Source organism: Panulirus ornatus, chromosome 10 (genome assembly GCF_036320965.1).
Source record: "Panulirus ornatus isolate Po-2019 chromosome 10, ASM3632096v1, whole genome shotgun sequence".
In the NCBI taxonomy this organism is placed as follows: domain Eukaryota; kingdom Metazoa; phylum Arthropoda; class Malacostraca; order Decapoda; family Palinuridae; genus Panulirus; species Panulirus ornatus.
In genome coordinates, this window is record NC_092233.1 from 91,099 (window position 1) to 116,678 (window position 25,580).

General features: G+C 41.6%; 1 protein-coding gene across 1 annotated transcript in view; it reads left to right on the plus strand.

Annotated features, from left to right (window-relative positions):
* Positions 1–92: 92 nt before the first annotated feature.
* The window catches only part of Prp19 (pre-mRNA processing factor 19), a 241,755-nt gene continuing 216,267 nt past the window's right edge, over positions 93–25,580 (plus strand). Inside the window, exons 1-3 of the mRNA XM_071665386.1 lie at positions 93–136; positions 15,264–15,413; positions 17,600–17,741. Of these exons, the coding sequence (XP_071521487.1) occupies positions 118–136; positions 15,264–15,413; positions 17,600–17,741 (311 nt within the window). The 5' untranslated portion in view covers positions 93–117. The remainder of the gene's footprint in view (positions 137–15,263; positions 15,414–17,599; positions 17,742–25,580) is intronic.

Sequence of the window (25,580 nt, forward strand, 5' to 3'; positions counted from 1 at the left end):
TAAATATTTTCTTTTATAAGAGTAATTAATTGTGAAGAAGCAATTATTTAGATAATTTTCTGTTAACCATTTTTGTAAATCCTTGTAAAAGACTTCGTTTGACTACATAAACAAAACATGTCTCTCATATGTGCACGTAAGTATATTTAACTTACAATTTTCCGTTTAATTACAAAGAATATTTACTATTTTTCTTGCATATAGTTAGCAGAAATTGGTCTGTAATTGTCAGTGTGGTAAATTATAATACATAACTCCATGTATGAAAGGATAATCCTGGAAATGATTAGTGTTCATGCTCAGTTTCCGCTAGTCAACCAGTTTGTACATTCAAAAAATACAAAAAGCAGCATATTTGAAGTTCACTTAATGTAGCATTGTATATATTCAGTAAGATTTAAGGAATTATTACTGTCATGATAAAGACTTGGACATGTGCATGAAGGTTTCCAATGAATCAGACTTATGTGAAATGTTTTAAGACATTGATAGGGGGTTCAGATACAGAAGCTTGCCCTGCTCTCAACATGGGATATATTGCATAGGGGCTCATGCTTGACAGTGAATATTACAATTTCCCATTCATGTGTCAAACAATAAATCTGTCCCATTATTGCGCCACCATAGTTTTCGCTGTGTTTATCGGGAAGCACAACACAAACCTAACATTGTTGTTTTTCGTAGTTGAGGCAGCATGGGCAACTGAATGTGTTAATAAGTTGAGGTGGCATGGGTAACTGAATGTCTTAATAAGTTGAGATGGCATGGGCAACTGAATGTGTTCATAAGTTGAGATGGCATGGGCAACTGAATGTGTTAATAAGTTGAGATGGCGTGGGTAACTGAATGTGTTAATAAGCTGAGATGGCATAGGCAACTGAATGTGTTGATAAGTTGAGATGGCGTGGGTAACTAAGTCTGTTAAGAAGTTGAGATGGCATGGGTAGCTGAATGTGTCAATAAGTAGAGATGGCATGGGCAACTGAATGTGATAATAAGTTGAGATGGCATGGGCAACTGAATGTGTTAATAAGTTGAGATGGCATGGGTAACTGAATGTGTTAATAAGTTGAGATGGCGTGGGTAACTGAATGTGTTAATAAGCTGAGATGGCATAGGCAACTGAATGTGTTGATAAGTTGAGATGGCATGGGTAACTAAGTCTGTTAAGAAGTTGAGATGGCATGGGTAGCTGAATGTGTCAATAAGTAGAGATGGCATGGGCAACTGAATGTGATAATAAGTTGAGATGGCATGGGTAACTGTGTTAACAAGTTGAGATGGCATGGACAACTGAATGTGTTGATAAGTTGAGATGGCATGGGTAACTAAGTCTGTTAAGAAGTTGAGATGGCATGGGCAGCTGAATGTGTTAATAAGTTGAGATGGCATGGGCAACTGAATGTGTTGATAAGTTGAGATGGCATGGGCAACTGAATGTGTTAATAAGTTGAGATGGCATGGGCAACTGAATGTGTTAATAAGTAGAGATGGCATGGGCAACTGAATGTGATAATAAGTTGAGATGGCATGGGTAACTGTGTTAACAAGTTGAGATGGCATGGGCAACTGAATGTGTTGATAAGTTGAGATGGCATGGACAACTGAATGTGTTAATAAGTTAAGATGGCATGGGCAACTGAATGTGTTAATAAGTTAAGATGGCATGGGTAACTGAATGTGTTAATAAGTTGAGATGGCATGGGTAGCTGAATGTGTTCATAAGTTGAGATGGCATGGGCAACTGAATGTGTTAATAAGTTGAGATGGCATGGGTAACTGAATGTGTTAATACGTTGAGATGGCATAGGCAACTGAATGTGTTCATAAGTTGAGATGGCATGGGCAGCAGCTGAATGTGTTAATAAGATGAGATGGCATGGGCAACTGAATGTGTTAATAGGTTGAGACAGCATGGGCAACTGAATGTGTTGATAAGTTTAGACGGCTTAGGCAACTGAGTGTTTTGATTAGTTGAGATGGCTTGGGCATCTGAATGCATTATTGAGTTGAGACGGCATGGGCAACTGAATGGGTTAATAAGTTGAGACAGCATGGACAACTGAATGTGTTTATCAGTTGAGGCAGTACAGGCAACTGAATGTGTTAATAAGTTGAGATGGCATAGGCAACTTAATGTATTAATAAGTTGAGATGGCATGGGCAACTGAATGTGTAAATAAGTTGAGATGGCATGGACAACTGAATGTGTTAATAAGATGAGATGGCATGGGCAGCTAAATGTCTTTATAAATTGATAAGCCATGGGCAACTGAATATCTTAATAAGTTGAAGTTGCGTGGGCAACTGAATGTCTTAACACAGTGAGATGGCATGGGCTACTGAATGTCTTAATAAGTTGAGATGGCATGGGCAACAATGTGTTAATAAGTTGAGATGGCATGGACAACTGAATTTGTTGATAAGTTGAGACGCCATGGGCAACTGAATTTGTTAAGAAGTTGAGATGGCTTGGGCAACTGAATGTCTTGATAGTTAAGATGGCATGGGCAACTGAATGTCTTAATAAGTTGAAATAGCATTGGTAACTGAATGTGTTAACAAGTTGAGATGGCATGGGCAACTGAATGTTAATAAGTTGAGATGGAATGGGTAGCTGAATGTGTTTTTAAGTTGAGATGGCATGGGCAACTGAATGTGTTAATAAGTTGAGATGGCATGGGTAGCTGAATATGTTAATAAATTGAGACGGCATGGGCAACTGAATGTCTTGATAAGTTGATATGGCTTAGGCAACTGAATGTCTTGATATATTGAAATTTCATGGGCAACTGAGTGTGTTAATACATTGAGATGGCATGGTCAAGTGAATGTCTTGATAAGTTGAGATGGCATGGGTAACTGAATGTCTTAATATGTTGAGATGGCATGGGCAACTGAATGTCTTGATGAGTTGAGATGGCGTGGGCCATTGAATGTGTTAATGAGTTGAGATGGCATGGGCAACTGAGTGTGTTAACAAGTTGAGACGGCATGGATGGCTGAATATCTTAATAAGTTGAGATGGCATGGGCAACTGAATGTGTTAATAAGTTGAGACAGCATGGGCAACTGAATGTGTGAAGTTGAGATGGCATGGTTAAGTTGAGATGGCATGGGCAACTGAATATGTTGATTATTTTAGACAGCATGGGCAACTGAATGTCTTAATTATTTCACATGGCTTGAGCAAATGAATTTCTTAATAAGCTGAGACACAATGGGCAACTGAATGTCTTAGTCATTTGAGACGGCATGGACACCTGAATGTCTTAATAAGTTGAGATGGCATGGGCACCTGAATGTCTTAATTAACTGAGATGACATTGGCAAACTTTATGTGTTGATTAGTTGGGATGGCATGGGCAACTGAACGTGTTAATTGTTTGAGATGGCATGGGCAGCTGAATGTGTTTATTGGTTGAGGCGGCATGGGCAACTGAATATGTTAATTAGTTGAGATGGCATGGGCAACTGAATGTGTTAATTATTAGAGATGGCATGGGCAGCTGAATGTGATATTGAAGATGGCATGGGCAGCTGAATGTGTTAATTAGTTGTGACAGCATATGCAACTGAATGTTGTAGTTATTTCAAATGGCATGGGCAATTGAATGTGTTAATTATTTGAGATGGCATTGGCAACGGAATGTGTTGATTATTTGAGACAGCATGGGCAACTGAATGTCTTAATTATTTGAGATGGCATGGGCAACTGAATGTCTTAATTAGTTGAGACTGCGTGGGCAACTGAATGTCTTAATTAGTTGAGATGGCATTTGTAAGTGAATGTCTTAAGCTGCTAGTGAAAGTGAGAATAGAGGTTTATGAAAGAGTAGCAGATGTAGGGTGTTTTTGTCGTGATGGTGTGTAAAATGAGAGTCAGGAAGGATGGTTTGGTGAAGAGAGAATAGGTGATGAGAAGCTTTGTGGAAGACAAAATCTGGCAAGGCAGGGGAGTGGATGGCATTGCAGTTGAATTTATTAAGGGAGTAAATGTGTTGTTGATTTGTTGGTAAGGATATTCAGTGTATGTATGGCTCATGGTGAAGTGCCTGCGGATTGGTGGAATTCATGTAGAGTGTGCTAAAGGAGATAAAGGTGATTGTTCAAACTACAGAGGCAATATTTGTTGAGTATACCTGGAAAAGTGTATTGGAGGCTATTGATTGAGAAGATGGAAGCATGTGCAGAGCATCAGCTTGGGAAGGAATTGATTGAGAGGATGGAAGCATGTACAGAGCATCAGATTAGGGAGGAACAGTGTGGTTTCAGAAGTGGTAGAGAATGTGTGGATCAGGTGTTTGCTTTAAAGAATGTATGTGAGAAATTTTTAGAAAAACAGATGACTTTGTGGTATTTATTGATCTGGAGAAGGCATATGATAGGGTTGGGTTGATAGAGATGCTTTGTGGAAAGAGTGAGAAGTTTTTGTCAAGGGTGTTGGGTATGTGTATGAGTAGGAAGAGAGGAGAGTGATTGGTTCCCAATGAAGGTTGGTCTGCGGCAGGGGGTGTGTGATTTCACCATGATTCTTTAATTTGTTTATGGATAGGGTGGTTAGGGAGGTGAATGCAAGAGTTTTGGAGAGAGGGGCAAGTATGCAGTCTGCTGGGGATGAGAGGGCATGGGAAGTGAATCAGTTGTTTGCCAGTGAAACAGCACTGGTGGCTGATTCAAGTGAGAAACTGCAGAAGTTTATGACTGAGTTTGGAAAAGTGTGTGAAAGAAAAAAGAGACAGTAAATGTGAATAAAAGCAAGTTATTAGGTTCAGCAGAATTGAGGGACAAGTTAGTTGGGAAGTAAGTTTGAATGAAGAAATTTGGGGGAAGTGAAGAGTCTTAGATATCAGGGAGTGGACTTTGCAATGAATGGAACCATGGAAGCGAAAGTGAGTTATTGGGTGGGGGAGGGGGTGAAGGTTTTGGGAGCGATGAAGAATGTGGAAAGAGAGAACGTTATCTTGTAGAGCAAAAATGGGTATGTTTGAAGGAATAGTAGTTCTAAATGCATTATATGGTTGCTTAGCACTGGCTATAGAAAGGGTTGTGTGGAGGAGGGTGGATGTGTTGGAAATGAAATGTTTGAGGTCAGTATGTGGTGTAAGGTGGTTTGATCGAGTAAGTAAGGAAAGGGTGGGAAAGTTATATGGTAATAAAATGAGTGTGGTTAAGAGAGCAGAAGAGGGCGTGTTGATATGGTTTGGACATATGGAGGGAATGAGTGAGGAAAGGTTGATAAAAAAGATATATGTGTCAAAGTTGGAAGGAACTAGGAGAAGCAAGAGACCAAGTTGGATGTGGAATGATGGAGTGAATAAGATTTTGAGAAATCGGGGCCTGAACATGCAGGAGGGTGAAAGGATTGCATGGAATAGCGTGAAGTAGGACGATGTGGCGTACTGAGGTCAACTTGCTATCACTGGGCTGAACCAGAGCATGTGAAACGTCTGGGGTAAACCATGGAAAGGCTTGTGGGGCCTGGATGTGGATAGGGAGCTGTGGTTTTGCTTAATTGGATATGACAGCTAGAGAATGGAAGTGAGTGGGTGTGACCTTTCTTCATCTGTTTCTTGGCACTACCTCGTTGATGCAGGGGGTGGAAATGCTGTTTCCTGTGATGCTGTTGTGGCTCCAGGAATGGATGAAGGTGAACAAGTATGTTTGTACAAGCATGTATATGTACATGTATGTGCGTGTATGTATATATTTGTGTATATGAGTGGAAGGGTTTTTCTTCCTGTTTCCTGGTGCTAACCCAGGAACTGACAAGTATGATTTTTTTTTTTTTTTTTTTTTTTTTTTTATACTTTGTCGCTGTCTCCTGCGTTTGCGAGGTAGCGCAAGGAAACAGACGAAAGAAATGGCTCAACCCCCCCCCCCCATACACATGTATATACATACGTCCACACACGCAAATATACAAACCTACACAGCTTTCCATGGTTTACCCCAGACGCTTCACATGCCTTGATTCACTCCACTGACAGCACGTCAACCCCGGTATACCACATCGCTCCAATTCACTCTATTCCTTGCCCTCCTTTCACCCTCCTGCATGTTCAGGCCCCGATCACACAAAATCTTTTTCACTCCATCTTTCCACCTCCAATTTGGTCTCCCTCTTCTCCTCGTTCCCTCCACCTCCGACACATATATCCTCTTGGTCAATCTTTCCTCACTCATTCTCTCCATGTGCCCAAACCACTTCAAAACACCCTCTTCTGCTCTCTCAACCACGCTCTTTTTATTTCCACACATCTCTCTTACCCTTACGTTACTCACTCGATCAAACCACCTCACACCACACATTGTCCTCAAACATCTCATTTCCAGCACATCCATCCTCCTGCGCACAACTCTATCCATAGCCCACGCCTCACAACCATACAACATTGTTGGAACCACTATTCCTTCAAACATACCCATTTTTGCTTTCCGAGATAATGTTTTCGACTTCCACACATTCTTCAAGGCCCCCAGAATTTTCGCCCCCTCCCCCACCCTATGATCCACTTCCGCTTCCATGGTTCCATCCGCTGCCAGATCCACTCCCAGGTATCTAAAACACTTCAATTCCTCCAGTTTTTCTCCATTCAAACTCACCTCCCAATTGACTTGACCCTCAACCCTACTGTACCTAATAACCTTGCTCTTATTCACATTTACTCTTAACTTTCTTCTTCCACACACTTTACCAAACTCAGTCACCAGCTTCTGCAGTTTCTCACATGAATCAGCCACCAGTGCTGTATCATCAGCGAACAACAACTGACTCACTTCCCAAGCTCTCTCATCCCCAACAGACTTCATACTTGCCCCTCTTTCCAAAACTCTTGCATTCACCTCCCTAACAACCCCATCCATAAACAAATTAAACAACCATGGAGACATCACACACCCCTGCCGCAAACCTACATTCACTGAGAACCAATCACTTTCCTCTCTTCCTACACGTACACATGCCTTACATCCTCGATAAAAACTTTTCACTGCTTCTAACAACTTTCCTCCCACACCATATATTCTTAATACCTTCCACAGAGCATCTCTATCAACTCTATCATATGCCTTCTCCAGATCCATAAATGCTACATACAAATCCATTTGCTTTTCTAAGTATTTCTCACATACATTCTTCAAAGCAAACACCTGGTCCACACATCCTCTACCACTTCTGAAACCACACTGCTCTTCCCCAATCTGATGCTCTGTACATGCCTTCACCCTCTCAATCAATACCCTCCCAAATAATTTACCAGGAATACTCAACAAACTTATACCTCTGTAATTTGAGCACTCACTCTTATCCCCTTTGCCTTTGTACAATGGCACTATGCACGCATTTCGCCAATCCTCAGGCACCTCACCATGAGTCATACATACATTAAATAATCTTACCAACCAGTCAACAATATAGTCACCCCCTTTTTTAATAAATTCCACTGCAATACCATCCAAACCTGCTGCCTTGCCAGCTTTCATCTTCCGCAAAGCTTTCACTACCTCTTCTCTGTTTACCAAATCATTTTCCCTAACCCTCTCACTTTGCACACCACCTCGTCCAAAACACCCTATATCTGCCACTCTATCATCAAACACATTCAACAAACCTTCAAAATACTCACTCCATCTCCTTCTCACATCACCACTACTTGTTATCACCTCCCCATTTGCGCCCTTCACTGAAGTTCCCATTTGCTCCCTTGTCTTACGCACTTTATTTACCTCCTTCCAGAACATCTTTTTATTCTCCCTAAAATTTAATGATACTCTCTCACCCCAACTCTCATTTGCCCTTTTTTTCACCTCTTGCACCTTTCTCTTGACCTCCTGCCTCTTTCTTTTATACATCTCCCACTCAATTGCATTTTTTCCCTGCAAAAATCGTCCAGATGCCTCTCTCTTCTCTTTCACTCGTACTCTTACTTCTTCATCCCACCACTCACTACCCTTTCTAGTCAACCCACCTCCCACTCTTCTCATGCCACAAGCATCTTTTGCGCAATCCATCACTGATTCCCTAAATACATCCCATTCCTGCCCCACTCCCCTTACTTCCATTGTTCTCACCTTTTTCCATTCTGTACTCAGTCTCTCCTGGTACTTCCTCACACAGGTCTCCTTCCCAAGCTCACTTACTCTCACCACCCTCTTCACCCCAACATTCACTCTTCTTTTCTGAAAACCCATACAAATCTTCACCTTAGCCTCCACAAGATAATGATCAGACATCCCTCCAGTTGCACCTCTCAGCACATTAACATCCAAAAGTCTCTCTTTCGCACGCCTGTCAATTAACACGTAATCCAATAGCGCTCTCTGGCCATCTCTCCTACTTACATAAGTATACTTATGTATATCTCGCTTTTTAAACCAGGTATTCCCAATCATCAGTCCTTTTTCAGCACATAAATCTACAAGCTCTTCACCATTTCCATTTACAACACTGAACACCCCATGTATACCAATTATTCCCTCAACTGCCACATTACTCACCTTTGCATTCAAATCACCCATCACTATAACCCGGTCTCGTGCATCAAAACCACTAACACACTCATTCAGCTGCTCCCAAAACACTTGCCTCTCATGATCTTTCTTCTCATGCACAGGTGCATATGCACCAATAATCACCCACCTCTCTCCATCAACTTTCAGTTTTACCCATATTAATCGAGAATTTACTTTCTTACACTCTATCACATACTCCCACAACTCCTGTTTCAGGAGTATTGCTACTCCTTCCCTTGCTCTTGTCCTCTCACTAACCCCTGACTTTACTCCCCAGACATTCCCAAACCACTCTTCCCCTTTACCCTTGAGCTTTGTTTCACTCAGAGCCAAAACATCCAGGTTCCTTTCCTCAAACATACTACCTATCTCCCCTTTTTTCACATCTTGGTTACATCCACACACATTTAGGCACCCCACTCTGAGCCTTCGAGGAGGATGAGCACTCCCCGCGTGACTCCTTCTTCTGTTTCCCATTTTAGAAAGTTAATACAAGGAGGGGAGGATTTCTGGCCCCCCGCTCCCGTCCCCTCTAGTCGCTTTCTACGACACGCGAGGAATACGTGGGAAGTATTCTTTCACCCCTATCCCCAGGGACAATATACATATATATATACATATACACAAACACACACATACACATACATACACACATATACACACACACACACATACATATACATACATATGAAAAATGTAAGAAACAATTTAGAAAACTGAAACTTCTAGCTTGAAATGAATGAAAAACTGAATGTCACACAATGGTTCAACCTCTGGCTATGGAAAAAGGAAATGCACAATTTATCCACACAAACGTCAATAGCAGTTCTCATCAATTTAACCACTGTATCAATAAGCTTCAATGTCTAAGCTACATTTTTCTCCAATTTTCACTATTTTCTTGTCAAAACACCATGTATGAAAACTATCAATAAAACTATATATATATATATATATATATATATATATATATGGTGTGGGAGGCAAGTTGTTAGAAGCAGTGAAAAGTTTTTATCGAGGATGTAAGGCATGTGTACGTGTAGGAAGAGAGGAAAGTGATTGGTTCTCAGTGAATGTAGGTTTGCGGCAGGGGTGTGTGATGTCTCCATGGTTGTTTAATTTGTTTATGGATGGGGTTGTTAGGGAGGTAAATGCAAGAGTCCTGGAAAGAGGGGCAAGTATGAAGTCTGTTGGGGATGAGAGAGCTTGGGAAGTGAGTCAGTTGTTGTTCGCTGATGATACAGCGCTGGTGGCTGATTCATGTGAGAAACTGCAGAAGCTGGTGACTGAGTTTGGTAAAGTGTGTGGAAGAAGAAAGTTAAGAGTAAATGTGAATAAGAGCAAGGTTATTAGGTACAGTAGGGCTGAGGGTCAAGTCAATTGGGAGGTGAGTTTGAATGGAGAAAAACTGGAGGAAGTGAAGTGTTTTAGATATCTGGGAGTGGATCTGTCAGCGGATGGAACCATGGAAGCGGAAGTGGATCATAGGGTGGGGGAGGGGGCGAAAATTTTGGGAGCCTTGAAAAATGTGTGGAAGTCGAGAACATTATCTCGGAAAGCAAAAATGGGTATGTTTGAAGGAATAGTGGTACCAACAATGTTGTATGGTTGCGAGGCGTGGGCTATGGATAGAGATGTGCGCAGGAGGATGGATGTGCTGGAAATGAGATGTTTGAGGAAAATGTGTGGTGTGAGGTGGTTTGATCGAGTAAGTAACGTAAGGGTAAGAGAGATGTGTGGAAATAAAAAGAGCGTGGTTGAGAGAGCAGAAGAGGGTGTTTTGAAATGGTTTGGGCACATGGAGAGAATGAGTGAGGAAAGATTGACCAAGAGGATATATGTGTCGGAGGTGGAGGGAACGAGGAGAAGAGGGAGACCAAATTGGAGGTGGAAAGATGGAGTGAAAAAGATTTTGTGTGATCGGGGCCTGAACATGCAGGAGGGTGAAAGGAGGGCAAGGAATAGAGTGAATTGGAGCGATGTGGTATACAGGGGTTGACGTGCTGTCAGTGGATTGAATCAAGGCATGTGAAGCGTCTGGGGTAAACCATGGAAAGCTGTGTAGGTATGTATATTTGCGTGTGTGGACGTGTGTATGTACATGTGTATGGGGGGGGGGTTGGGCCATTTCTTTCGTCTGTTTCCTTGCGCTACCTCGCAAACGCGGGAGACAGCGACAAAGTATAAAAAAAAAAAAAAAAAAAAAAATATATATATATATATATATATATTTTTTTTTTTTTTTTTTTTTTTTTTTTTATACTTTGTCGCTGTCTCCCGCGTATTGCGAGGTAGCGCAAGGAAACAGACGAAAGAAATGGCCCAACCCCCCCCATACACATGTACATACTCTATTCCTTGCCCTCCTTTCACCCTCCTGCATGTTCAGGCCCCGATCACACAAAATCTTTTTCACTCCATCTTTCCACCTCCAATTTGGTCTCCCTCTTCTCCTCGTTCCCTCCACCTCCGACACATATATCCTCTTGGTCAATCTTTCCTCACTCATTCTCTCCATGTGCCCAAACCATTTTAAAACACTCTCTTCTGCTCTCTCAACCACGCTCTTTTTATTTCCACACCTCTCTCTTACCCTTACGTTACTTACTCGATCAAACCACCTCACACCACACATTGTCCTCAAACATCTCATTTCCAGCACATCCATCCTCCTGCGCACAACTCTATCCATAGCCCACGCCTCGCAACCATACAACATTGTTGGAACCACTATTCCTTCAAACATACCCATTTTTGCTTTCCGGGATAATGTTCTCGACTTCCACACATTTTTCAAGGCTCCCAAAATTTTCGCCCCCTCCCCCACCCTATGATCCACTTCCGCTTCCATGGTTCCATCCGCTGACAGATCCACTCCCAGATATCTAAAACACTTCACTTCCTCCAGTTTTTCACCATTCAAACTCACCTCCCAATTGACTTGACCCTCAGCCCTACTGTACCTAATAACCTTGCTCTTATTCACATTTACTCTTAACTTTCTTCTTCCACACACTTTACCAAACTCCGTCACCAGCTTCTGCAGTTTCTCACATGAATCCGCCACCAGCGCTGTATCATCAGCGAACAACAACTGACTCACTTCCCAAGCTCTCTCATCCCCAACAGACTTCATACTTGCCCCTCTTTCCAAGACTCTTGCATTTACCTCCCTAACAACCCCATCCATAAACAAATTAAACAACCATGGAGACATCACACACCCCTGCCGCAAACCTACATTCACTGAGAACCAATCACTTTCCTCTCTTCCTACACGTACACATGCCTTACATCCTCGATAAAAACTTTTCACTGCTTCTAACAACTTGCCTCCCACACCATATATTCTTAATACCTTCCACAGAGCATCTCTATCAACTCTATCATATGCCTTCTCCAGATCCATAAATGCTACATACAAATCCATTTGCTTTTCTAAGTATTTCTCACATACATTCTTCAAAGCAAACACCTGATCCACACATCCTCTACCACTTCTGAAACCACACTGCTCTTCCCCAATCTGATGCTCTGTACATGCCTTCACCCTCTCAATCAATACCCTCCCATATAATTTACCAGGAATACTCAACAAACTTATACCTCTGTAATTTGAGCACTCACTCTTATCCCTTTTGCCTTTGTACAATGGCACTATGCACGCATTTCGCCAATCCTCAGGCACCTCACCATGAGTCATACATACATTAAATAACCTTACCAACCAGTCAACAATACAGTCACCCCCTTTTTTAATAAATTCCACTGCAATACCATCCAAACCTGCTGCCTTGCCGGCTTTCATCTTCCGCAAAGCTTTTGCTACCTCTTCTCTGTTTACCAAATCATTTTCCCTAACCCTCTCACTTTGCACACCACCTCGACCCAAACACCCTATATCTGCCACTCTGTCATCAGACACATTCAACAAACCTTCAAAATACTCATTCCATCTCCTTCTCACATCACCACTACTTGTTATCACCTCCCCATTTACGCCCTTCACTGAAGTTCCCATTTGCTCCCTTGTCTTACGCACCCTATTTACCTCCTTCCAGAACATCTTTTTATTCTCCCTAATTGACAGGCGTGCGAAAGAGAGACTTTTGGATGTCAATGTGCTGAGAGGTGCAACTGGAGGGATGTCTGATCATTATCTTGTGGAGGCTAAGGTGAAGATTAGTATGGGTTTTCAGAAAAGAAGAGTTAATGTTGGGGTGAAGAAGGTGGTGAGAGTAAGTGAGCTTGGGAAGGAGACCTGTGTGAAGAAGTATCAGGAGAGACTGTGTACAGAATGGAAAAAGGTGAGAACAATGGAAGTAAGGGGAGTGGGGGAGGAATGGGATGTATTTAGGGAATCAGTGATGGATTGCGCAAAAGATGCTTGTGGCATGAGAAGAGTGGGAGGTGGGCTGTTTAGAAAGGGTAGTGAGTGGTGGGATGAAGAAGTAAGAGTATTAGTGAAAGAGAAGAGAGAGGCATTTGGACGATTTTTGCAGGGAAAAAATGCAATTGAGTGGGAGAAGTATAAAAGAAAGAGACAGGAGGTCAAGAGAAAGGTGCAAGAGGTGAAAAAAAGGGCAAATGAGAGTTGGGGTGAGAGACTATCAGTAATATATATATATATATATATATATATATATATCCAAAGACCACTTACTTAAAGGGTCCTGGTGTTACTCTGAGACCCTTTTTCACGCGCTCGTGCAACCCAAGGTAGCGCTACTGTCAGTAGCAGGGAGAGGATTCACTTCTTTGAAGCGAGATGTACTTTAAGGTGACTGTACTCTGATTCGTCAACTGATAGTGATACAGCCTCACTTGAGGAATACGTGTTAATACGTGAATAAATGTTAATAATGATAATAGGAAAAATCATAATGATACATCCCTAACACCTTTTTCTCTGAATAAAGGAACAATAATTGCTTTCTCCCAGTCCTCAAGCACAGCCTTCTGCTTCCCTACTAAATTGTATATATCCAGTGCATCCACTCTATCACTCCTTCTCCTTCACCCTTCAGTATTTCATCCTTAATCCCATCCACTTCAGGTGCCTTTCCTACCTTAAAACCTATCTTTTGGCATTGAATAACACCTACATGGAAGGGTTTTGAGGGAATGGGGTTTGATAATAGATGAGTAATGAAGAATGCCCATTGATAGAAAAACTAAGTTAACCTTTGTATTTTGACACCTGTTTTGTGGGCTTTGTTAATGATGAAATTTCATCATTATCAAAATTTGTCTTCCACATAACTGCTCCACAATCCATTTGATTTGGAAGGTAAACAGTGTTCAGATATCTATAAAGTTGAAGGAATCTGACCTTGTATTGGACAGACCTTATTAGCAGTATTTTGATCCTATAATTTAATAGACTTCTAAAGTCACCCAACATATTTGCAAAACTTGGATTCAATCAGATTCAAATGTTAAGAAGCATGGTGACATTCATTGGATTATATCTTAGATAAAAAGAATTAGGTGTTTCTGTATGCACTCAGGCAAGTTTTCTCACTGTATATCAACTTACAAACTAATTAAAGCTCTACAAAATCAAAAGAAGTACCTGTTGAATGTATTTTGTCAGCTTTCTGCTTGATGGTCATTTTTTAATGTCCTCATGAAAAATGGTGTTAGAATGCCACAAGAATCCCTGTCATTTATTGTTTTCTAAATTTGAATGAGTTGTGAATGCATCATTTACACACAGCTGTTCTTTTTCAGTATTTTTCCCCCTAAAATTTCCCTCTGCTTTAAAGCCCTGCCCACTCTGTGAGAACTTAGAATTGATGGAGTTGGAGGCACTACACCAACAATTCCACATGCTATATCAACTCTTCATCTTATTACATCTTGTAAGGAATCCACTGATACCAATTTCAATAAGTTCTCTCATCTGGAAATTGCATGTCCATAATCTGAAATAGTATGTAAGGGAGTGAGTGAACCACCCCTCCATGGAATGTTGGAGTGAGTACTGTTGTATGTCAGAGAGTGAGCCATCAGAATGAGCCACCATGGTGTGTTGGAGTGAGCTGCTGTAGTATGTCAGGGAGAGAAATGCCATAGTGTATCAAGGCATGTGCTGCACAGTGTTTTAGGGAGTGAGCAACCATACTTTTTCAGGGAGTAAGGAACCATAATAATTCAGAGTGAGTTGCCTTGGCATGTCAGGGAGTGAGTTGCCATAGTGTTTGAGTAAGAACTGATTGGGCAAAAGAGAAATGTGGTTATAAGGGTATGTTTGAGAGGACTGAAAGAGATGTGCAAAAATGGTTCAGAAATATAGAGAGAATGAGTGAGAGGTTGATGAAGTGTTAGAAGTGGATTTGACAAGAAGGGGGTGATTGAATTGGAGGAGTAAGGATGGAGTGAATAAGGCTTCGAGTGCTTAGGACCTGAACATGTTGGAGGATGAAGACATGCATAGGATAGAATGAAGTGGAGCAGTGTGGTTTACAGGAGGCAGTGTGCTGTCAGGAGATAGAATGAGGGTATATGAAGCAGCTGAGGAAAACCATGGAAAGATCTGTGGGGCTTGGTTTTGGATAGGGACTGTGGTTTTGATGCATTACACACAACAGCTAGAGAATGGGCAAGAGCAAATGAGGCCTTTTCTTCGTCTGTTCCTGGCACAATCTATCCAGTGCGGGAAATGGCGAGCAAGTATAAAAAAAAATCTGCCATGTTGACCAGCTCAGCTTTATTTCAGACAAATATTTTTTCTCACATTTTACCAGTCAGCAGTGAGGTACCAGACCAACCAGTGGTTTCACCACTGTCGGGTGCTGTCTTTGAGCGTCGGCTTCTGGAAAAATACATTGCAGAAAATGGCACTGATCCTATAACTAACAAGGAATTAACGGTAGACCAACTGATTGAACTAAAAGGTATGTTTTGCTTTGCTCCCCTGTGTTATTCTGTGATGATATTAGTGTAATGGGTGCTCTTTATGGATTATGTACAGTATTTGTTTAATAGCAGTCTATAACTTGTGATTGGTAATCTCATGTTTATTCATGTTGTTTTTCTGGAAGGGATGAAAGCATATTTATAATATGTGATGTTTTGGAAGGAGATTGATAGTATGAAGAAAAACAAAACAAATGGGAACAATGGTGAAATGGGCAAATTGGGCATTGGTAACAAGTAGTGATGAAGTGAAGAGGTGATGGAGTGATTGTTTTGAAAAATTATCAGATTGTGTGATGATAGGGTGGCATATGTAGGGCATTTGTGTGAGGGAGTTATGCGAAATGAGAGAGTCAAGGAAAGTGGTTTAGTGAAGAGACAAAGAGTTGGTTACAGCCTTGCATAAAAAGTGTAAGAAATGTGGCAATGCGGCTGGAATGGATGGTATTGTAGATTGATATCTTAAGAAAGGGGATGACTGAGTTGTTGAGTGATTGGTTAGGATTTTCATTGCATGTTTGTATCATTGTGAGTGCCTGAGGATTAACAGAATGTATATATAGAGAGCCATTGTTTAAGGGCAAGGAGGACAAAAGTGAATGTTCAAACTACATAGGTATAGGTTTGAACCTGGTTAGCTGTGTGAAAGAGTGGTGATCAAGTGGATGAAGATGTGTCCAGAGCATCAGACTGGGGAGGAACAGAGTGAGTTCAAGTGTGGTAGAGTATATGTGGATCAGGTGTTTGCTTTAAAGGATGTGTGTTAAAAATTCAGAGAGAAACAGAGGGATTGATATGTAGCATATATGGATTTGGAAAAAGCACATGATAGTGCTGATAGAGAAGCCTTGTTGAAGGTCTCAGGAGTATATGGCATGGGAGGAAAGCTACCTGAAGCAGTGAGAAGTGTTCAGCAAGACTGTAGGGTATGTAAGCAAATAGGTACAGGAGGATGAGTGGTTACAGGGGAAGGTGGGTTTGCAGTAGGGGTGTGTGATGTTGCCATGGCTGTTTAATTTGTTTATGGATGGTGTTCTTGGTGAGGTAAATGTGAAGGTCTTGGGGAGAGGAGCAACTTTGCAGTCTGTAAGGAGTAAGGGAGCCTGGATAAAGAATCACTTGTTGTTTGCTGATGATGCTGCATTGATGGCAGATTTAAGTGAGAAACTACAGAAGTTGGTGTTTGAGTTTTGGTGAGCATGTGAGAGAGGTAAGTTGAGAGTAAATGTGAACAAAAGCAAGCTCATTAGGTTTAGCAGGTCAAAGGGAATAGTTAATTTTATTATAAGTTTGAGTGGAGAAAATTTGGAGGAAATGGTGTCTTACAAACCTAGAAGTGGATATGGCAGCAAATGGAACCATGGAATCAGAAATAAGTCATAGGGTAGGTGAAGGATTGAAGGTTCTAGGACAATTGAGGAATATATGGAAACAGTGGATGTTATCTGGGAGGGCAAAAATGGGAATGATTGAATATATGATAGTCCCATCATTGTTGTGTGGATGTGAGGCATGGACTATAGATGAGAATGTGTAAATGCTTGTGGACAGTATGTGGTGGTTTGCCATGGTTTGATCAAGTAAGTGATGAAAGGGGAAAAGATAGGTGTAGTAACAAGAAGAGTGTGGGTGAAAGAGCTGAGAAGAGTGTACTTAAATGGTTTGTATGTGTGGAGAGATTGAGTAAGGATTGGTTGACAAAGAGGATGTTTGTGTCAGAAGGAAAAGGTTGAGACCAAACTGGAGGATAAGGAATGGAGTGAAAAATATGTTGATTGGTTGGGGCCAGAACGTGCAAGATGTAGAAAGATGGGTATTGGATAGATGAATTGAAGCGATGTGATATATAAGGGGCCACGTGCTGTCAGAGGTCTGAACAAGGGCTTATGGAGTAGCCAGGGGAAACCACGGAAGGGTCTATGGGGCCTGGTTGTGGGTAGAGGCTGTGGTTTCAGTGCATTACACATGACATCCATAGAATGGATGTGAGTGAATGAGGCCTTTTCTTCATCTATTCCTAGAGCTTCCACAACAGTGTGGGTAGTAGCAAATAAGCATAAAATGATGATCTGACATGCTCCCAGCAGTCATGATTAGATGCTGATGGTCGTGTTATCATACAGTTTATCAGAATAATGCAAGAACCTCTTATTTCCATAACAAGTACCGCCAGTGGCAAAACCAAAGCCTCCAAGTGCCACTAGTATTCCTGCCATCCTCAAGGCTCTTCAGGATGAATGGGATGCAGTCATGCTTCATTCCTTTACACTTCGCCAACAACTTCAGACTGCTCGCCAAGAACTAAGGTTTGATTTCTCATTTCATTTTTCTTTTCTTCTTTTCTTTCATACTATTCACCATTTCCCACGTTGCAAGGTACTGTTAGGAACAGAGGACTGGTCCTGTGAGGGAATATCCTCACCTGGCCCCCTTCTCTGTTCCTTCTTTTGGAAATTTAAAAAAAAAGAGAGAGGGGAGGATTTCCAGCCCCCCACTCCCTTCCCTTTTAGTCGCCTTCTACAACACGCAGGGAATATGTGGTAAGTATTCTTTCTCCCCAATATCCTCCAAAACCACTTACGATATAAGGTTTATTCAAATGGCTGTGTGGTGAAATGATTATTGTTGGTTCATGAGAATATTAGTGGAGTTTTCTGTATATGTGTTATTACATTGCTTCATATGGCTGTTTGATGCAATAATTTGTGATTCGTAAGAATATTGGTGAACTTCTATGTCTCCTATATTTTTATAATTGATTACAACTGCTAAACCCCTTGTAATTACCTATTTGAAGTGTATGGAGAGGAAGTTTTACTCTTTGGAGCAATAGCTTTTAAACATCCTCTTGTGTCATACAAACTTAGATTTTTGTATGCCGTCTGCATCAACCATTTCCTCAGTCAGTCTTTTCCATTCATCCACCCCTCCTATGCTCTAAGAATATCTTTTTACATCCTTAGTTACAAGTCTCTTACTTAATTTCATGTAATCTCCTTTAATTGGTCTCTCAGCATCTCTTGAAGAACTGTCTACTGTCAATATTGCTGATTTTTTGAAAACTTTTAAATTTTTGAAAACTAAGGGTTCTGATCAGGTCACCCCTCACTTTTCTCTCTTAGTTACAAGTCCTTAGTTACAAGTCTCTTACTTAATTTCATGTAATATCCTTTTATTGGTCTGTCTCAGCATCTCTTGAAGAACTGTCTACTGTCAGTATTGCTGATTTTTTGAAAACTTTTGATTTTTTGAAAACTAAGGGTTCTGATCAGGTCACCCCTCACTTTTCTCTCTTCAAAGACGGATAGATTTAAAGCCTCCAGCCTTAACCTATAGCTTAGCTCTCTTAATTTTGGAACCATGGCTGTTACATTCCATGCAGGAACAGGGTGATATGGGATCCTTTGGTTTAGGAAGGTCCTAGACTAGACAATGCTGTACTTCTTTCCATCTGCTGACAGTAAAACAGCCAAGTGAAACATGAATTCATGATGACAGTGCTAATGCATGCCCCTGTAGTTCAGGAAAACTGATGCCAATGTTACAGCCTTACTGGTGATTTATTACATGTGTCCTAAGTGACTACAAGGGGTGGGTAAGGTGGGGTTGAAAACCTACTTGTATTTCAATTCTAAAAGTTGGAATGTAATAAGGAGCCAAGCTAGGAGTGCTCATCCTTTTTGAAGGCTCAGGTTGGAGTGTCTGAATGTGTGTGGATGTAACCACCATGAGAAGAATGAAGAGATAGGTGCACAGGTCACTTGCCAACCATAAGGGTTTTGTTCCTGGAAAAACCCCTGATTGGCAAAATTGCAGTTGGCAAGGTACTATCCTTATGAGAAATAGTTTAGGGTGAGTGACCCATGAGAAACAAATATTAAGTCCTATTATGAGCATTATAGAATTAAGAATCAATATTATATACATCAGAAACAACTTGCGTATTCTACAAAAGTATAAACCAGTGAGGTATAAAAAGGCACAGAAAAGCAATAAGGATATGCAACTATATAGAATGATAGCAGTACATCATCGTCAGTGCTCCTCACTTTGCCTCTGTACTCCTATAAAGGATTCCTAACAAATACTGCATTATCACCATGTGCAAGATAATCAAATAAGTTCACTGTCTGTTCTAAAGACATCACTCTCCCCCTGTGGCTTAAACACCGAGAAAATTTATACATCTGAGTTTTTTCTTTCTTTCTTTTAAACCATTTCCCGCGTTAGCGAGGTAGCGTTAAGAACAGAGGACTGGGCCTTTTTTGGAATATCCTCACCTGGCCCCCTCTGTTCCTTCTTTTGGAAAATTAAAAAAAAAAACGAGAGGGGAGGATTTACAGCCCCCCGCTCCCTCCCCTTTTAGTCGCCTTCTACAACACGCAGGGAATACGTGGGAAGTATTCTTAATCCCCTATCCCCAGGGATAACATCTGAGTTTTATAATTACCTATTTTTACTGTGTGGATGTAACGAAGATGAGAAAAAAAGGAGAGATAGGTAGTATGTTTGAGGAAAGGAACCTGGATGTTTTGGCTCTGAGTGAAACGAAGCTCAAGGGTAAAGGGGAAGAGTGGTTTGGGAATTTCTTGGGAGTAAAGTCAGGGGTTAGTGAGAGGACAAGAGCAAGGGAAGGAGTAGCACTACTCCTGAAACAGGAGTCGTGGAAGTATGTGATAGAGTGTAAGAAAGTAAATTCTAGATTGATATGGGTAAAACTGAAAGTTGATGGAGAGAGATGGGTGATTATTGGTGCATATACACCTGGGCATGAGAAGAAAGATCATGAGAGGCAAGTGTTTTGGGAGCAGCTGAATGAGTGTGTCAGTGGTTTTGATGCACAAGACCGGGTTATAGTGATGGGTGATTTGAATGCAAAGGTGAGGAATATGGCAGTTGAGGGAATAATTGGTATACATGGGGTGTTCAGTGTTGTAAATGGAAATGGTGAAGAGCTTGTAGATTTATGTGCTGAAAAAGGACTAGTGATTGGGAATACCTGGTTTAAAAAGCGAGATATACATAAGTATACGTATGTAACTAGGAGAGATGGCCAGAGAGCGTTATTGGATTACATGTTAATTGATAGGCATGTGAAAGAGAGACTTTTGGATGTTAATGTGCTGAGAGGTGCAACTGGAAGGATGTTTGATCATTATCTTGTGGAGGCAAAGGTGAAAATTTGTAGGGGTTTTCAGAAAAGAAGAGTGAATGTTGGGGTGAAGAGAGTGGTGAGAGTAAGTGAGCTTGGGAAGGAGACTTGTGTGAGGAAGTACCAGGAGAGACTGAGTACAGAATGGAAAAAGGTGAGAACAAAGGAGGTAAGGGGAGTGGGATGTATTTAGGGAAGTAGTGATGGCTTGCGCAAAAGATGCCTGTGGCATGAGAAGCGTGAGAGGTGGGTTGATTAGAAAGGGTAGTGAGTGGTGGGATGAAGAAGTAAGATTATTAGTGAAAGAGGAGAGAGAGGCATTTGGATGATTTTTGCAGGGAAAAAATGCAAATGAGTGGGACTTCTATAAAAGAAAGAGGCAGGAGGTCAAGAGAAAGGTGCAAGAGGTGAAAAAGAGGGCAAATGAGAGTTGGGGTGAGAGAGTATCATTAAATTTTAGGGAAAATAAAAAGGTTTTTTTTTTTTTTTTGGTAAATTATATGGGAGGGTATTGATTGAGAGGGTGAAGGCAAGTACAGAGCATCAGATTGGGGAAGAGCAGTGTGGTTTCAGAAGTGGTAGAGGATGTGTGGATCAGGTGTTTGCTTTGAAGATTGTATGTGAGAAATACTTAGAAAAGCAAATTGATTTGTATGTAGCATTTATGGATCTGTAGAAGGCATACAATAGAGTTGATAGAGATGCTCTGTGGAAGGTACTAAGAATATATGGTGTGGGAGGCAAGTTGTTAGAAGCAGTGAAAAGTTTTTATCGAGGATGTAAGGCATGTGTATGTGTAGGAAGAGAGGAAAGTGATTGGTTCTCAGTGAATGTAGGTTTGCGGCAGGGGTGTGTGATGTCTCCATGGTTGTTTAATTTGTTTATGGATGGGGTTGTTAGGGAGGTGAATGCAAGAGTTTTGGAAAGAGGGGCAAGTATGACGTCTGTTGGGGATGAGAGAGCTTGGGAAGTGAGTCAGTTGTTGTTCGCTGATGATACAGCGCTGGTGGCTGATTCGTGTGAGAAACTGCAGAAGCTGGTGACTGAGTTTGGTAAAGTGTGTGAAAAAAGAAAGTTAAGAGTAAATGTGAATAAGAGCAAGGTTATTAGGTACAGTAGGGTTGAGGGTCAAGTCAATTGGGAGGTAAGTTTGAATGGAGAAAAACTGGAGGAAGTAAAGTGTTTTAGATATGTGGGAGTGGATCTGACAGCGGATGGAACTATGGAAGCGGAAGTGAATCATAGGGTGGGGGAGGGGGCAAAAATCCTTGGAGCCTTGAAGAATGTGTGTAAGTCGAGAACATTATCTCGGAAAGCAAAAATGGGTATGTTTGAAGGAATAGTGGTTCCAACAATGTTGTATGGTTGCGAGGCGTGGGCTATGGATAGAGTTGTGCGGAGGAGGGTGAATGTGCTGGAAATGAGATGTTTTGAGGATAATATGTGGTGTGAGGTGGTTTGATCAAGTAATAATAGGGTAAGAGACATGTGTGGAAATAAAAAGAGCGTGGTTGAGAGAGCAGAAGAGGGTGTTTTGAAATGGTTTGGGCACATGGAGAGAATGAGTGAGGAAAGATTGACCAAGAGGATATATGAGTCGGAGGTGGAGGGAACGAGGAGAAGTGGGAGACCAAATTGGAGGTGGAAAGATGGAGTGAAAAAGATTTTGAGTGATTGGGGCCTGAACATGCAGGAGGGTGTAAGGCGGGCAAGGAATAGAGTGAATTGGATTGATGTGGTGTACGGGGGTCAACGTGCTGTCAATGAATTGAATCAGGGCATGTGAAGCGTCTGGGGTAAACCATGGAAAGTTCTGTAGGGCCTGGTTGTAGAATGGGAGCTGTGGTTTCGGGCGTTATTGCATGACAGCTAGAGACTGAGTGTGAACGAATGGGGCCTTTGTTTTCTTTTCCTAGCGCTACCTCGCACACATGAGGGGGGAGGGGGATGTTATTCCATGTGTGGCAAGGTGGCGACGGGGATGAATAAAGGCAGACAGTGTGAATTGTGTGCATGGGTATATATGTATGTGTCTGTGTGTGTATATATATGTGTACATTGAGATGTATGGGTATGTATATTTGCGTGTGTGGACGTGTGTGTATATACATGTGTATGGGGGTGGGTTGGACCATTTCTTTCGTCTGTTTCCTTGCGCTACCTCGCAAGTGCGGGAGACAGCGGCAAAAAAAGAATGATGTTTTGGAAGGAGGTAAATAAAGTGCATAAGACAAATGGGAACTTCAGTGAAGGGGGCTAATGGGGAGGTGATAACAAGTAGTGGTGATGTGAGAAGGAGATGGAGTGAGTATTTCGAAGGTTTGTTGAATGTGTTTGATGATAGAGTGGCAGATATAGGGTGTTTTGGTCGAGGTGGTGTGCAAAGTGAGAGGGTTTGGGAAAATGATTTGGTAAACGGAGGAGAGGTAGTCATAGCTTTTTGGAAGATGAAAGCCGGCAAGGCAGCAGGTTTGGATGGCATTGCAGTGGAATTTATTAAAAAAGGGGGTGACTGTATTGTTGACTGGTTGATAAGGTTATTTAATGTATATATGACTCATGGTGAGGTGCCTGAGGATTGGCAGAATGCTTGCATAGTGCCATTGTACAAAGGCAAAGGGGATAAGAGTGAGTGCTCAAATTACAGAGGTATAAGTTTGTTGAGTATTCCTGGTAATTTATATGGGAGGGTATTGATTGAGAGGGTAAAGGCATGTACAAAGCATCAGACTCAGGAAGAGCAGTGTGGTTTCAGAAGTGGTAGAGGATGTGTGGATCAGGTGTTTGCTTTGAAGAATGTATGTGAGAAATACTTAGAAAAGCAAATGGATTTGTATGTAGCATTTGTATGTAGCATTTATGGGTAAAACTGAAAGTTGATGGAGAGAGGTGGGTGATTATTGGTGCATATGCACCTGGGCATGAGAAGAAAGATCAAGAGAGGCAAGTGTTTTGGGAGCAGCTGAATGAGTGTGTTAGTGGTTTTGATGCACGAGACCGGGTTATAGTGATGGGTGATTTGAATGCAAAGGTGAGTAATGTGGCAGTTGAGGGAATAATTGGTATACATGGGGTGTTCAGTGTTGTAAATGGAAATGGTGAAGAGCTGGTAGATTTATGTGCTGAAAAAGGACTGATGATTGGGAATACCTGGTTTAAAAAGCGAGATATACATAAGTATACTTATGTAAGTAGGAGAGATGGCCAGAGAGCATTATTGGATTACGTGTTAATTGACAGGCGCGCGAAAGAGAGACTTTTGGATGTTAATGTGCTGAGAGGTGCAACTGGAGGGATGTCTGATCATTATCTTGTGGAGGCTAAGGTGAAGATTTGTATGGGTTTTCAGAAAAGAAGAGTGAATGTTGGGGTGAAGAGGATGGTGAGAGTAAGTGAGCTTGAGAAGGAGACCTGTGTGAGGAAGTACCAGGAGAGTCTGAGTACAGAATGGAAAAAGGTGAGAACAATGGAAGTAAGGGGAGTGGGGGAGGAATGGGATGTATTTAGGGAATCAGTGATGGATTGCGCAAAAGATGCTTGTGGCATGAGAAGAGTGGGAGGTGGGTTGATTAGAAAGGGTAGTGAGTGGTGGGATGAAGAAGTAAGAGTATTAGTGAAAGAGAAGAGAGAGGCATTTGGACGATTTTTGCAGGGAAAAAATGCAATTGAGTGGGAGATGTATAAAAGAAAGAGACAGGAGGTCAAGAGAAAGGTGCAGGAGGTGAAAAAAAGGGCAAATGAGAGTTGGGGTGAGAGAGTATCATTAAATTTTAGGGAGAATAAAAAGATGTTCTGGAAGGAGGTAAATAAAGTGCGTAAGACAAGGGAGCAAATGGGAACTTCAGTGAAGGGCGCAAATGGGGAGGTGATAACAAGTAGTGGTGATGTGAGAAGGAGATGGAGTGAGTATTTTGAAGGTTTGTTGAATGTGTTTGATGATAGAGTGGCAGATATAGGGTGTTTTGGTCGAGGTGGTGTGCAAAGTGAGAGGGTTAGGGAAAATGATTTGGTAAACAGAGAAGAGGTAGTGAAAGCTTTGCGGAAGATGAAAGCCGGCAAGGCAGCAGGTTTGGATGGTATTGCAGTGGAATTTATTAAAAAAGGGGGTGACTGTATTGTTGACTGGTTGGTAAGGTTATTTAATGTATGTATGACTCATGGTGAGGTGCCTGAGGATTGGCGGAATGCGTGCATAGTGCCATTGTACAAAGGCAAAGGGGATAAGAGTGAGTGCTCAAATTACAGAGGTATAAGTTTGTTGAGTATTCCTGGTAAATTATATGGGAGGGTATTGATTGAGAGGGTGAAGGCATGTACAGAGCATCAGATTGGGGAAGAGCAGTGTGGTTTCAGAAGTGGTAGAGGATGTGTGGATCAGGTGTTTGCTTTGAAGAATGTATGTGAGAAATACTTAGAAAAGCAAATGGATTTGTATGTAGCATTTATGGATCTGGAGAAGGCATATGATAGAGTTGATAGAGATGCTCTGTGGAAGGTATTAAGAATATATGGTGTGGGAGGAAAGTTGTTAGAAGCAGTGAAAAGTTTTTATCGAGGATGTAAGGCATGTGTACGTGTAGGAAGAGAGGAAAGTGATTGGTTCTCAGTGAATGTAGGTTTGCGGCAGGGGTGTGTGATGTCTCCATGGTTGTTTAATTTGTTTATGGATGGGGTTGTTAGGGAGGTAAATGCAAGAGTTTTGGAAAGAGGGGCAAGTATGAAGTCTGTTGGGGATGAGAGAGCTTGGGAAGTGAGTCAGTTGTTGTTCGCTGATGATACAGCGCTGGTGGCTGATTCATGTGAGAAACTGCAGAAGCTGGTGACTGAGTTTGGTAAAGTGTGTGGAAGAAGAAAGTTAAGAGTAAATGTGAATAAGAGCAAGGTTATTAGGTACAGTAGGGTTGAGGGTCAAGTCAATTGGGAGGTGAGTTTGAATGGAGAAAAACTGGAGGAAGTGAAGTGTTTTAGATATCTGGGAGTGGATCTGGCAGTG